Below are 16,067 nucleotides of genomic sequence, written 5' to 3' on the forward strand. Positions count from 1 at the left end.
ATTACCCTTTTATTAGTGTAGATATCTTTTGGTATGAGTCGTATTTGTCAGCCATTATGTTAGGCTCTCAGTGGGACCTTTCTATCTAGAAATTCATGCCCTTCAGTTCTATAAAATTTGAGTTACTTTATTAATGATTTCATCCCCTCCATTTTCTTTGTTCTATCTTTCCAGAGCTCCCATCAGTGGGTCACTGAATCTGCTGAACAGCTCCTCTAATTTTCTTATTTTTTCTTGTCTCTTCCATCTCTTTGCCTATTTGCTCAACTTTATGAGATATGGCCTCATTTTTCTAACACGTCTGAGTTGTTTCTTTATGCTATTACACTTTTAATTTTCAAAATCTCTTTTCATTATGAATGTTTCTTTTTCATGCACTCTGGTTTCATAAATGTAGTAATATTTATTAATATAGGTCTATTGATAATTTTACTTGTCAAAAAAAATTGTACTTGTCTGTCTTGAATTCCTCCCCCTTCACCCCTATAGTTTATTTCTTCCAAGTTGTGTTTTATATATTATTTTTAGTTTATTTCATTTAAGATGTTCCCTCAAATGTGTAGCAATCAAAAAATAGGGTAAAAAACAAGCCCTAGCCACTTTGTCTCAGTGGGTAGAGTGTCGGCCTGTGGACTGAAGGGTCCTGGGTTTGATTCCGGTCAAGGGCACATGCCCAGGTTGCAGGCTCGATCCCCAGTAGTGGGGTGTGCAGAAGGCAGCTGATCAATGATTCTCTCTCATCATTGATATTTCTATCTCTCTTCCTCTCCCTTCCTCTCTGAAATCAATAAAAATATATTTTAAAAAAATAGGTTAAAAAACAAAAAGCTGTTGGAAGCTCCAATGTGCATTGGTGGGGCTTCCAAACTGTGGTCTTCCTTGTAGGATTATCTGGTGGTTCTGTTTTGTAGGGAGAGCCCTTATACAAATATCTACATCTTTCCTAGAAGGTTGGACTAAAAGTCCCAAAGACTCTTCAAACCATCTGCTTAAAAGGTACATGAAATGTGGAAGCTGAGTTGAGGAAAAAAGCTGGGCAATCTAACATCCAGTATGTAAGCATTCACTAAATCACCTGTGCCAAATATGTACCCCAATCTTCAAAAGTCTGGTAATCTCCAAGTACAGAGATCTTTTGTTTTATTCGTTCTAGGGAATAAATTTCCTGTTTTCTGTTAGGATGGGGAAGAACAGTCAACCCGATGCTTCTTTCTCAGCTTTACCCAGTTGGTTTAGGATTCAACTGCCTCATTTTTATGTAATTGAGAGAAGAAGAAGGGGAGGGAGTCGGGGGGGGGAAGAGAGAGATAGAGAGAGAGAGAGAGAGAGAGAGAGAGAGAGAGAGAGAAAGAGAGAGAGAGAGAGAGAGATATGAGAGCAAAACATTAATCAGTTGCCTCCTACATGGCCCTCTACTGGGGATCGAGCCCACAACCTGGGCATGTGCCCTGACTGGGAATCGAACTGGCAACCTTTTGGTGCATAAGATGACACCTAACCAACTGAACCACACCAGCCATGGCATATTTAAAATTTGTCTACTTACTTTTTAAAATATATATATTTTTATTGATTTCAGAGAGGAAGGGAGAGGGAGAGAGAATCATTGATCAACTGCTTCCTGAATGCTCCACACTGGGGATGGAGCCCACAACCCAGGCATGTGGCCTGACTGGGAATTGAACCGTGATCTCCTGGTTCATAGATCGATGCTTTACCACTGAACCGTGCCAGCTGGGCTATTTACTTTTAGGATACCACAGTTTTATTGTTGTTGTCTTGTGCTGTTTTCCTGTTGTTGTTTTTTTGTCCTGCATAGGTTTTATCACTTTAGTAAGGAGAAAGTGAAAATTAAATTTGTATACTTAATCTGCTATCTCCAGCTATATGTTCTTTCTAGTTTGCCAAAATTTCTCTAGGATAAGTTGCTCTGGATTTGGGTTATCTGGCTTATGCCTATACAATCATTAAGGAATTGGTCTTTAATAGTGTTATGAACCATAGATTTCAATGTGATCTTTAAGTGTTCAGTGAGAGCCTGACTGCTTTATATAACACAATAAGGAACAAAGATATTTATTTATTTAGTCTGCTTAATTTTTCTTTAAATATTTTCCAGAGTCAGTTTTGGTAGTAAATATTTTTCTTGAAATAGTTCAATTTTATTTGTACTTCAAGTTCATTTTTTAAAATAAATGTAAAATTACTTTAAAATTTCTTCTTTTCCTATAATGATTTCTTCATTGTCAATTAAAATACTGTAAATTGTGTTTTTATTGTAAACTGGCTGTTTTTATTTTTTTTTAATTCCCGCCCCCCCTTAAACACAGTCCATGCCCAATACCATTCTGCACTAGCTCCAGATGTACAGCAAAGTGGCCAGAAAATCACATAACCTACAGAATGATCTGCCTGCTGCCCCAAGCATCCACCTGGCACCATACATAGTTATTATAATACTAGAGGCCCGGAGCACAAAAATTTGTGCACTCGGGGGGGAGGGGGAGTCCCTCAGCCCGGCCTGTGCCCTCTCGCAGTCTGGGACCCCTCAGGGGATGACCACCTGCTGGCTTAGGCCCGCTCCCCGGGGGATTGGGCCTAAGATGGCAATCAGACATCCCTCTGGCAGCCCGGCAGCCCTCGGGGGATGTCCACTTGCCAGCAGGGAGCAGGCCTAAACTGCAGTCAGACATCCTTAGCGCTGCTGAGGAGGCAGGAGAGGCTCCCACCACCACCACTGTACTGGCAGCCATCAGCCTGGATTGTGGCTGAGCAGAGCTCCTCCCATGTGAGAGCGCCCTGACCACCAGGGGGCAGCTCCTGCATTGAGCGTCTGCCCCCTGGTGGTCAGTGTGTGTCATAGTGACCAGTCATTCCCAGTCTTTCTGCTGTTAGGGTCAGTTTGCATATTACCCTTTTACTATATAGGATAGAGGCCTGGTGCACGGGTGGGGGCCGGCTGGTTTGCCCTGAAGGGTGTCCCGGATCAGGGTGGGGGTCCCGCTTGGGTGCCTGGCCAGCCTGGATGAGGGGATGATGGCTGTTTTCAGGCTGACCACACCCGCTTCAGGGTGGCGGTCCCCACTGGGGTGCCTGGCCAGTCTGGGTGAGGGGCTGAGGGCCGTTTTCAGGCTGGCGGGTGACTGAAGCTCCCAACCTCTCCTTTTTTTCTTTTTTTTTTATTCTGGGATTTATTTACCTTCTATGGCTGTCACTGGAACTGAGAGCCGGCTTTAGCTCTGAGGCTCGGCTCCAGCTCTGAGACCTCGGCTGCTGAAAGCAGGTATCTGGGTTTGTTTGTCTTCTATAATTGAAACACTGTTGCAGCTCCAGCTCTGATGGCTGAAAGCAGGTTTCTGGGGTTTGTTTAGCTTCTATAATTGCAAGATTGTTTCTTAGAGTGCAAGCTCAGAGCCCAGCAGCGGCAGGCGGAGAACCTTGGCTTCCTCCTTCACTGGAGCAAGCAAGCCTCCTGTTCGCTTCAGCTGCCTGGCTGCCGGCCGCCATCTTGGTTGGCAGTTAATTTGCATATCTCGCTGATTAGCCAATGGGAAGGGTAGCGAAGTTACGGTTAATTACCATGTTTCTCTATTATTAGATAGGATTACTGATTACAATTCCAATGTTGTAGTTCTCAATCTCTTCACCTTTTTCACCCATTCCCCCAACTCCCCTCCCTTATGACAACTGTCAGTCCGTTCTCTGTATCTATGAGTCTGGTTTTTTTTGTTTGTTTGTTGCTTATTTTGTTCCATTACATTCCACATATAAGTGAAATCATATGGTATTTGTCTTTCTCTGACTGGCTTATTTCACGTAGCGTAATACCCTTTAGGTCCATTCATGCTGTCACAAAAGGTAAGACTTCATTTTTTTTTTTTTTTTTTTTTTACGGCCAAGCAGTATTTCATTGTATAAATGGACCATAGCTCTTTTATCCACTCATCTACTGAGGGGCACTTGGGTTGCTTCCATATCTTGGCTATTGTAAATAACGCTGCAGTGAACATACACATGCATATATTCTTTCAAATTAGTGTTTCAGGTTTCTTCAGATATATACCCAAGTGTAACCACTGGGTCATAAGGCAGTTCCATTTTTAATGTTCCATAGTGGAACATTCCATAGTGGTTGCAACAATCTGCATTCCTACTAACAGTACACTAGGTTTCCCTTTTCTTCACATCCCAAATATATTTATTTGACAAATAAAAATTCTACATACTCTCTTAAAAACAACAGAATTATTTCCCAAAAGATTTTTCCAGTTCCATTTGTAAATCACTTAACTCAGAATAAAATCTAAGTCTAAAACTGAAAAATATTTTCAATTTCATCTGGTCTAATCTCTTCTTTTACAACAACAAAATCACAAATCATATAATGATTTAAAGACTTAGCTCAATTCACACTTAGAAAGATAAAGCTTATTATACATCTGAACTATTATGTGCCTGTCACACAGTCGGTACTTAATACTTGTTGAAAATAGCTAAATTTCAAAACTAACTGTTCTGTCAATTACGTTTTTGAAAAGAAGCTAAGTATTTAACTATAGTCAATTAGGAAATAAGTTATATTATCCCTATTAACTTTCAGTGTATATTTTATACCTTATATCCGAATCTGAAGACTTCTCTCTCACTGCCAACTTCGCAATCTCTCCTTGAGACATAGTCTTATGAAGTTTTGTTTCTTCATCAACCGAAGAAAATCGTTGTGATGTCTGTAATAATTACATATGTGGAAGACTTTAAAACTAAGTAATATATCATAGCACTATAACTGAAATTCAGGTTATATAATTTTTTGAGAATTACACCTATTAAAAACATACAAAAATACATTAATATTATACAGAGATTTTGACATAAGAGAAACTATTAAAAACTCTGCCTGGTATAATCTGAAGTAAAGAAAACTTGAGTCAATGAAAATGCTAAATAGGACCTACCAGCTCATGTTTTCTGACAGTTTAACAAAAAATATCAAGTGGAACGATAAGAAAAAAGTTAAACCATCTAAAGATACAGACAAAAGATCCAGGATCTGACAAATGTAAGATGCTAAGTACAGTCTTTCATAGCTCATTTTTATGGCTTAACTTGCTATTATAGATTTTTATTATATCCAGGAAAGGATTTAAAAGAGCAAGTATACAGAAAGATAAGAAAAAACAAAGGAGCAAAGAATAAAAAATCATTATCACCACCAACAGTCTAAATTATAAACAACTTATATGGCTATCCAACTGGGACCTGAATTTCAATTGGCAATTCCTGTGCCACTTGTTTACAATATGCCTTTTTAAAGGAGTGAATTTCCTGTTACCTATTCAAGTCATTTCCTAATATTTAATTTTTCTAAAATTATAATATCTTTTCCTTAACCCTTTGGTCTGCCTGACTATGGCCTTATCAACAAAAACTATCTTGAGTTGTTAAAATTTAAAGAACAAACTTCTGCTTCTGTCAAAGATGAAGTAACAGGGACCCTTTTTATCCTCTTGCTGAAATAACCAAAAACAGAAACCCATACAAAACAACATGAAACGGCACTTATCAAGATGATGGACAGTTATCCCTGAGAGAGGAGAAAAAAAGAAAGTGCGTCCTACAACTGCCCCAGCTTAGTGACTTGAGGTTGTTTCCAAGTTGTGACAGAGAGGGAGAATCCAGGTGAAACTTGGCAGACTCTCTGAGCTGAATCCATGAAGCTAAAAGTCCAGAGAGATGAAGGTGACCAAAAGTCAGGAGATTGGAGAGAAGAGGATGCACAGAAAAAGAACTTTGGAGATCTTCAGAGTTTACACATTGAGTATTTAGTAGAGTACTAATCAACACTTCTGTGTCAGAAAACTGCCCAAGACCAGGAAAAGGCCACCTGAAAAGATTAAAGGTAATAGTGCTCATCCAGTGCCTGTGCCCAAGAGTCAGAGTACACAACTTTATGATTCCCAGGGCACTGAGTAAAGTACATTGAGAATCTTGCCTCAATAGTCTAGCCCCGTGGTCGGCAAACTGCGGCTCGCGAGCCACATGCGGCTCTTTGGCCCCTTGAGTGTGGCTCTTCCTAAGCCTTAGGAGTACCCTAATTAAGTTAATAACAATGTACTATATAGTGTAAGTTTAAAAAATTTGGCTCTCAAAAGAAATTTCAATCGTTGTACTGTTGATATTTGGCTCTGTTGACTAATGAGTTTGCCAACCACTGGTAGCCTAAGTACTGCTCTGCTTGAGCCTAACAAATTTTTATTTTATTTAATAAAAATTATATATGTTTAAGTTGTGAGAATTTTACTTACATATAAATAGTAAAAAGATAACTAAAGTCAAGTTAATTAACATATCTCCTTTGCTGATGAGAGCACCTGAAATCTACTCTCTTGACAAATTTCCAGTATTCAATACAGTGAGCCTAACAACCCTTCAAAGAAAAACCTAAAAGGACCAAGTTGCTTCCAGAACAAAGCTTTGGAATATTGCTGAAATATAACAGGCTCAAGAATATTAATCAAATATAAATATCCAACAAGACAAAATTCACAAAGTCAGGCATCCAGTAAGAAATAACTAGGCATGCAAATAAGTAAGAATATACACCGAGAACGAGAAGAAAAATACTAACACAAATGTTATCGAGTACTGGTAGTTAGAGAACTGACTAAAGGGAAAGAACATAAAATGGCATGTGATTCAAAATGGCATATTTTTAGAGGCATTATTTCTGAGGTAAAAGAAGATAAAAAGGGGAGGCAGGTGGGCAGCCACTGAGGAGCAGCAGCCAAGGCTTTGCGCTAGCCCATAGCCAGGGGCCTCAACAAGGGCCACACCAAGATCATGAGCAAGTCAAGGCACAGCCACCACCGTGGATACCTCACCAAGCAAACTAAGTTCGTGTGGGACATGATCTGAGAGGTGTGTGGGCTTTGTCCCCTATGAGTGGCATGCCATGGAACTGCTCAAGGTCTCTAAGGACAAGAGGGCCCTGAAGTTCATCAAGAAAAGGGTGGAGACACACATCTGTGCCAAGAGGAGGAGAGAGGAGCTGAGCAATGCCCTTGCAGCCATGAGGAAGGCAGCAGCCAAGAAGGACTGAGCCCCATCCCCTCTGTGTACAATAAAACCTGTTGGGAAAAAAAAGAAAAAAAAAAAGGAAGAAAGGGGTGCCTTTTGGAGATTGGGCATTAAAGAGGAAACACAGCAGAAGGTAAAAATTTATAACCCAACACCTGGCCAGCGTGGCTCAGTGGTTGAGCGTCAACCTATGAACCTGGGGATCACAGTTCAATTTCTGGTTGGGGCATATGCCCGGGTTACGGGCTCGATCCCCAGAGTGGGGCATGCAGGAGGCAGCCGATCAATGATTCTCTCTCATCATCATTAATGTTTCTATCTCTCTCTCCCTCTCCCTTCCTCTCTGAATTCAATAAATATATACATATATATTTTTTAAATTTATAATCCAGCAAAACAAACGAAAAGAAAAATAATAGCAGACACACAATGCCTCTGCCATCACAAAAACAAACCCAAAAAGGCTGTATATAAAAGAAACTGAACTTTGCTACAATGGTAGAAGAGAAAGTGCTTGAACTTGTTCTTATAAACTACTCCAAATGTACAAAACTAATAAGTTAAAACATACAAAATCTACACAAGCTACAGTAAGAAAACCAAAATTCAAACCAAAACAACTCAGTTGGTTAACTCCACATCTCACTGCCCCTTCCCCCGAGAAAAACACACCAAGCTCGAAGCAGAAAACTGTAATTCAAAAATGAATTAAATATCCTCACATGTATGAAATACCAGTAAGAAATGAAAAAACATGTTGAATGAATTCAGAAAAGGAATAAAAAGATAGTGCAATGAAGACTAATTTATAAGATGACTAAGGGAAAAAGGTACAAATAAAAATTTAAAGAGACTAAACAAAGGCAGGAAGATAATCTATATATTTGAAAGCCTAATATGCAAATTGTCTCCTTGGGAGTTTGACTGGGAGTTCAATCACTCGCTATGACATGCACTGACCACCAGGGGGAGGCGTGGAATGAAGGAAGGCTATGGCTGGCAACTGGCAGCCAGGGAAGGAAGGCCCTGGCCAGCAGCGGGAAGGCCCCGATAGGCCCTGATGGCTGGCCAGGCCTAGCGACCCTACCCGTGAATGAATTTTGTGCACTGGACCTCTAGTAAAGAATATAAGGTGATATAAAGAAATAAGGAAAAAAGGGTCAGAGAGAAGGTGGCTTAAATGGAAGACAGGAAAATAAGAAGAAAAACTTATTTATAGTAATTGGAGTTCCGAAACAAGGAAAACAACAGAAATTTAAAACAATAATCCATTAAAACTGTTCATAAATAAGGCAAGACCAGAATTTAAATATTGACAGAGTCCTGCAGGTATATGGAGTAACTGATCTGTAATGATCAACTTGAGGACATATCAGAAACTTTAAATATAAAGAAAAAATTCTGAAAGCCTCCAAGAAAAACAATCAAATAACTTATGAAGGCAAGAAAATTATACTGGCAATAAACCTACCAAAAATAACAAATAGAGCAAGTAAACAATAAAACATCATTTTAAAAAAATTCAGGGAAAGTATGAATCAAGGATATTATATATGGCCAGGATGTCCCTTCAAATATCAAGCCTTTAAAAAGAACTCAAGGAATTCCACATCTATGTGCCCTTCATGAGTAATTTACTAGGGAAGACCTTCATCCAAACAAGAGATAAATCAGGAAACTTCAGCAAAACATTTAATGTCATTATTCAATATATTTAATAGTATATCTCAGGCAAAAACAAGGATGGGGACTAGGGTAAAAGAATAACGTGGAAAATTACATGTTCTGACAAAGTTGAAACCTAAGAAACAAGAGTTGAAGGAAGAGGAAAAGTAGAGAGTAGAGTAACTCATCAATAGTTGGGTCACGGTAGATGAGAATTAAAGAATATTACTCATTAAAAAATTACTGGAGAATAATTGGTTAAAAAGTAGTAAATAAAAGTAGTAAATTAAAAAGTTATATACAAAGGAAAACAACCAATAGAACAAGAACACAATCTTCCCTAAATATCAAAAGAAATTTTTAAAAATAAGAGAAAAAAAACACATGTAACATAACACAGCAAATTTGATGTAGCACAATATAAAATTACTAGAGGCCTGGTGTATGAAATTCATGCACGGATAGGGTCCTTAGGCCTGGCCGGAGATCAGGACCAATCGGGGTCTTCTGGCTGCTGGCCAGGGCCTTCCTTCCAGCTGCTGGCCGGGGCCTTCCTTCGTTCCGCGCCAACCCCTGGTGGTCAGCGCACATCATAGCGAGTGATCGAACTCCCAGTCTCCCGACTGAACTCCCGAGGGGACACTTTGCATATTAGCCTTTTATATATATAGATAAGAGTTGAGACTGAATTGTCAGTTATATTAATAAATAAGAATAGATTGAACTCATCTATCAGGGGAAGAAATTTTTAATTTGGCTCACAAAGCAGGACCAAACTCACAAAAAGATCCAGAATGGCTAAAATAGGGGATGACTAAAAGTATTCTGGACAAATAGAAATAATAAGAAAACGGAGGCTGTGGTATTACTATTGAGAAGAATTCAAGCAAAACGTACTGAATGTGACAAGAGCCACCATTCATAATGAATAAAAGGTGACTTTAACACAACATTCATTGTGTATAAGACAGATCAAGTGTACAAAAAGTAATAAAAATATAGAAGACAACATAATCAATAAGGTAGAGATTATGGATATGTACTAAAATTTTACACTATAAATAAAAAATACACCTTATCAAATGCACATGATATATTCACAAAAACTGATCACATAATAAATTTTAAAAATACTGATTGTTTCATAGGGAAAGTCTATGCAATCTTCAAAGAGCAGAGCCACAATGCTATAAACTATCCCTAACTTTCTGGAAGGAATAAAATAAACATATAAATACTCAGTGTATTTAACATTGTGGCTGTTGTGTGGGGGCCACCAATCCAAACCTCTTATGTCATAAACTTTGTTCACTACCAACCAGCTTTCCAACTATTAAGACCACCTCAAAATCACTAGCCTAGGTCCCCAAATCCTATACACATCCTCTTTTGATTTCCCCTTTCTGAGAAATTACTAAGACCTAATCAATGTTGATTTTCACTTACTATAAAATAAGTTAATAAACTTAGCCATACTTAATCAGCAGGTTTTTCTAGCTGATTTTGGGGGAGTGGAAAAGAAGGAAAACTTAACACAGATAAGGATTGGAGAGTATCTCAGAGAATAACACACAGAAATAAGAATATAAGAAGCGACAGCAGTTGGGGGATGGTGAGAAATTTAGTTTTATCATACTGGAGATAAAGAAGACAAATTCTGGAGTGCTATTTTGGAGTCATACTCATAGAAATGATTGGTTTAACTCTGGAGAATAGTAGAAGAAACTATACAGAGAAAACTGTAATGTTACCTATACCAATCCTATGAATAAGGGATAGAAATTATTTTACTAAACTCACCATTCAGAAGATTGAGAGACTAGAATCCTATACAAAAACCACCTTAAAAATACTGCTTAGCAGAATGTGTCATTCTTCTTGGGTAAAAGCCAATATAGTGGGTATAAGAACTAAGTGAGAGCAGCATACATAGACTAAACAATTATTCAAATGGCAGAGTTATAAGTAGGAATTTAAAAAAACACACACCAAAGTCTTAAGGAGGGAAACTACTATTCTTGTTTCCACTCCTCCACAACTGGTTAACAACTGATGAGCAACAATTCATCAACTTAGGAGGTAATGCTTATCAAATTCCCTTTATGTAATTCATTAATAAACTGCCTTTATCCCATTAGATGTTTCACAACTGGAAAGGATAGATGGCTTCTTCCAAGATAGAACTGATACACATTCTAGCAAAAGTCAGTGATGGGATCACTTTGTCTAGTAAAAAAAACTACAAAACAATGATGTTTTTAAAAATCCATGTGCCACAGAATAAAGCCCATTTAAAATCCTAAAGATATCTCAATTTTGAAAATTCAGTAGATTCCATTTAGAAACAATTAGTCTTCATCTTCACAATATCAGATAACATTAGAACATGGCATATTTTCAAGATAAACAGAAACACTTTAAAACTGTCCCTACCCTTCCCACCCCTAACCCCACCAAATATCTATCAGCATATTCTAGAAAGCAAAGCTTCTTCATGCAAGTATCCACCAGAAGCAACCACCACCACTTGCTCCTAAAATAGTAATGAAACAGAAGGGCAGTGAGAAAGCTGGAGAAGTGACTAACATACTGCAGAGGGTGTTCTATAACTACTGGCATGCAGTGACCGTCAAGCAGGTGAACAGAATCATTGGCAGAGGCTACCAGCTAGAACCCTTAAAGGGGCTGAATGCTCCAAGCAGAAAGCCCAACTTCCTGGTTCATCTCAGTAGAGTTCTTAGTAAGAAAGAATTCTACCACCAAAAAGACTAAGGTTTGTAACAAAGGAAACTCTCAGGAACAAAGCAGCAATTACAAATGATAAGTTCTTCCACAAATAAAGTATTTATTTAGGCTTTAGAGAATAAATTAAGCATGCTCCCTATTCACCGTAAAAAAATATGTAGGTAGTACTTTTCATTAAAATTAGTTTGCTTCATTACATAATTCATCTTTAACTAATAATCATAAAAGAGTATGTGTTGCTATTTATAACTAAAAAACAAGGCACCTCCAAAATGGAGTTATTTTATTGTACCTAAAGAGAGGGCTCTGGCTCTAATTATATATATTAGTGATATACAAACTGTTCCAATCATTTACAGTTTGGCTCAGTGTAATGAATCATTTGTCTAATTAGAGAATTGATAGTGCATTTTTCTGTGTTGTTTTTTCTTTCTTAGAATGTCAATACTGTCATTTTAAAACTGGGTCTATCTACAACAAAAGATAAAGAAAATGAGAATATTCTGGAAATTAGCAAACATTTTAATAAACTCAACCTTTGGCACAAACAGCTTAAAACAGTTCAAAGATAAAATATTTAATGAGTCAAAAGAAGACCACTATAAAATTTTCCTCCCATAAAAAAGAATGAGATCCAACTTAATTAAGGATACGCATGGTAATAATCTGCATATCACTCCACGTTTACCAGTGTAATGTTTTAGTACATAACAGACATACAGGGTCCTTATATTGTGTATTTTCCAGGTCAATTCCAAAATTAACACTTTATATGCACAAATACATTCACACTTGCCCAACTATAGGGTGTCCACCCAAAATATATACACATACTTTAAATAATTATAAAAGCAGTGTTTATTAAAATACATTTCATTTTCAAAATTGAACTATCAGCTGTTAGTGTGTTTACATATTTTTTTTTTGTGGGGGGGACGTGTATATATATCTAATTTTGGTTGAGATCTGATGATAAAGTTATATTCTTTGTTGAAATAAAGCAGTTTTATTCAAGCCTAATTCCAATGTTATAATTTTTGATTATAACAAACTTACATTACATCCAAAACCTCTACTTGGCTAGGTTGGTCTAGGGAGTCATTTTTGGCATTGCTCATTATGTAAAATTTTTAAAAATCCATGTTTATTTTCTATTACTAAAAAATTAGGGAGGGAAAGCAACTTTAAATGCAAAAAAGAAAAAAAGAGAATACCATTTCAATTAAAAGCTATTGGTTATCTAACTCTAACACATAACCTGAGTCACTAGATCAGAGAGGGATCAGCAAACTATGGCCAACAGGTGAAATACAGCTCATTGCTGTTTTTGTAAATAGTTTTATTGGAACACAGCCATGTCCAGTTGTTAACTTATTGTCTCTGGCTGTTTTCACTCTGTGGTGGCAGAGTTAAGTAGTTGCAACAAAGACTGCTTGACCCACAGAGTCTAAAATGTTTACCATCCTACCTGTTATAGAAAAAATACTTAAGGGTCCATGTTCCAGACCTTTCAAGCCATAATACAGAACATTTCTACATTAAGTTAACCGTAATGCTGCCTAATTTATGATTTGACATAAACTGCTAAAGTGCCTTTTATCTTTGTCCTATTAAAGTTTAGCTTATTTGCTGTGTTCACTGAGGTTTCTCATGTACAAACCATCATACAGGGAAGAAGCTGTGAAGGTTAGCTTTAGATTAGCAAAGACTATGCCCATCAGATTTGCTTGTTGCCTATTTTTCTTATATAAAATTACCATTTCGGAGTCACTGTGAGAGGCCTGACCCAGGATGGGAGCTGGCCCTAGCTCAGAGTGAGAAGGTTGGTCAAGGGAGAGAAGGGGCTCAATGTCATCGTAATCATCTTCCTCTGTATCCCCCTCCCCATCAGCAAAAGTACCTCTAGTCAAGAAATCGGAGCGCGTCCGCGCCATTCGAGCTTTCTTTTTATGGGCCGGTCTGGCAACCTGCTTGACCAAATGATAAAACAAATAACACAACAATGTTTTGTTTTGTTTTTGAGATGATGCCAATGAAAGATATCAGAGAGCTCATGAATTTCTTGAAATATCCCTCCACCCACAATGTACTTTCCACTAGAAGTGACAGATAACCAAAAGCAATCCATATACATTACTCTGGACAAAGGATGAGAATGGAAGCTAAATTTACATTGTTCTTCTCCATAGCCAAGGAAGTCATCTTTCACTGCCATAATAAGTCACAAAAATCACTTGCATAAATTGCCTTCTTTTTCTTAGCAACTTCTTTTTTGTAAATAACATCTGGGTTTGTAGACACCATTCCCTGCCTAAAGTTCACCTCCCTAAGTAAGAACAAACTTAACTCATGGCTTCTTTCTCTATAAATGCTTCAGATTAAATGGGTAGATGAGATGCTATGTCTACAAGAATAGTAATTTCCAAAATAGCATGCATTGATTTTGCATAAAATATAGATAGGCAAAATTCCATACTTACCTCTCCTTGGCCCGGCCCAGTTAACTTCATAGGTTTCCAAATTGGTTCATCTTGTTTATGGACTTTAGGATTTCCACTGTTTAAGAATTCCCTGTTGACACTTAGAAATAAAAAAGCAGGATTACATTTCAATTCCTGGCAGCAGTCTTCAAGTACAGCATAAAATATACTTCCACAGCCAGGTTGAAGAATTCCAGCAAATTCCATACATATTCAATTCCCAAAAAAATATATAAAAAATTTTCTGATTATCACATTGATACTATTATCAAGAATTTATGTTTTTTTCAAGGTGGGGCGGGATAGGTGAATCTTTCTTGATCCTCCTCCCAGAACCAAACTAGGAATAAAACTAAATTGGGGAACATTCTCCCTGAATTAGCCAACTGAAGACTAGCTGAAGAAGAGACTTTTAAACAACTAAGGGCAAAAACCACCTTGAGACTGCACCTGTACAACAGCTTGCATGATGTGGTCAGGGTTGAGCATCATAGTCAGTCAGCCTAGGGGAGATTCCACCCACAAAGGGGACAACAACAATCAAGACCCAATTACCAGAAGAGAGCCCAAAGAACCCACAAAAGGAACATTTCTAGAGCATCCAACTCAGGAGGTAAAAGAGACTGCACCACTGGATACCGCAGGACACTTAACACGTTAAGCGCCAAGCCTGTTTTGTCTTCCCTTCCATTTAGCCTGCGATACCCCATTTCACCAATATGCTGGTGGCCGGAGACTGACATGGTCCAAACGAAAAGTATAATGTCAGTCACTGGTGACTGACATGGTGCTCAACGTGTTAAGGCCACCTCACAAAGCCTGGGAGTCATAGCAGCTATATCTAATACATAGAAACAAACACAAAGAGGCAGCTAAAGTGGGAAGACAAAGAAACAACCCCAAATGAAAGAAAAAAGGACTCTCCAGAAAAAGAGCTAAATGAAATAGAGGCAAGCAATTTGTCAGACAAAGAGTTCAGAATAAGGATGCTCAAGGAATTTAGTGAGAATTACAAGGAACTTAATGGGAACTACAAGGAACTTAGTGGGAATTACTATATCAGCATAAAAAAGGACATAGAAACCCTGAAGAACCAGAAAGAAATAAAGAATACCTTATCTGACATCAAAATATAAGGAATTAAAAGTAGGCTGGATGGAGCAGAGGATTGAATCAGTGATGTGTAAAGGAAAAAAACAACAACCAATAAGAACAACAAAAAGAAAAAGAATTTTAAAAAACAAGAATAGTTTAAGGGAACTTTGGGACAACCTGAAACATAACAATATCCGTATCATAGGGGTACCAGAAGAAGAAGTAAGCAAGGAACAAAAAACCTATTTGAAGAAATAATGACAGAAAACTTCTCTAACCTGGTGAAAGAAAAAGTCACATAAGTTCAAGAAGCAAAAGAGAGTTCCAATCAAGATGAACACAAAGAGACCCACCCCAAGACACATCAAGATTAAAATGGCAAACATTAAAGACAAAGAGAGAATCTTAAAGGCAGCAAAAGAGAAAGTTACCTACAAGAGCATTCGCGTAAGGACATCAGCTAATTTTCCAACAGAAACACTTCAGGCCAGAAGGGACTGGCATGAAGCATTCAAAGTAATGAAAAGCAAGGACCTGAATCCAAGACTACTCTATTGAGCAAGGTCATCATTTGAAATTGAAGGCCAAATAAACAGCTTCCTAGCCCTCCCCGGCCAAAAAAAAAGGTAAAAGAAGTTCAATACCACAAACCAGCACTGCAAAAAATGTTAAAGGGACTTGTGGACAAAAGGGGCCACATGCTAACCTGACAAGCTCAGGGAAGGCCTGCATAGCAGTCTTGCAAACTCAGAGACCTAAAGTAACCACAAAGGATGGTCTGAAATTAAACTTTAACTAAAAGCAGTTATGGGTAGTTACATCCTAGGCCAGTATATTCACTGACAAGCTCAACCTTTAATTTAACTGAGCCTATCTGTCTTTTGCATCTATAATAACATACCCTTGAAATGTCTGGGTAACTTGTAACTTTCCCTTTTTCTGGACCTCTTGGGGCACAATCTAATGTGCCTGGGCACCAGGACAGATACCACAAATTCCTTCATT

The 16,067-nt window shown here is 38.0% G+C and overlaps 1 protein-coding gene and 1 pseudogene across 1 annotated transcript in view; one reads left to right on the forward strand and one right to left on the reverse strand.

The window, feature by feature from the left end:
• Positions 1-16,067, reverse strand: part of MYO9A (myosin IXA) — a 395,533-nt gene that overhangs the window by 76,074 nt on the left and 303,392 nt on the right. The window contains exons 26-27 of the mRNA XM_023753167.1: positions 13,968-14,067; positions 4,615-4,727 (exon numbers count right to left, since the gene is read on the reverse strand). Coding sequence (XP_023608935.1) covers positions 4,615-4,727; positions 13,968-14,067 — 213 coding nt within the window. The remainder of the gene's footprint in view (positions 1-4,614; positions 4,728-13,967; positions 14,068-16,067) is intronic.
• LOC102428774 lies at positions 5,734-7,167 on the forward strand (annotated as a pseudogene).

The sequence above is a fragment of the Myotis lucifugus genome, unplaced genomic scaffold (assembly GCF_000147115.1).
Source record: "Myotis lucifugus unplaced genomic scaffold, Myoluc2.0 scaffold_41, whole genome shotgun sequence".
In the NCBI taxonomy this organism is placed as follows: Eukaryota; Metazoa; Chordata; class Mammalia; order Chiroptera; family Vespertilionidae; genus Myotis; species Myotis lucifugus.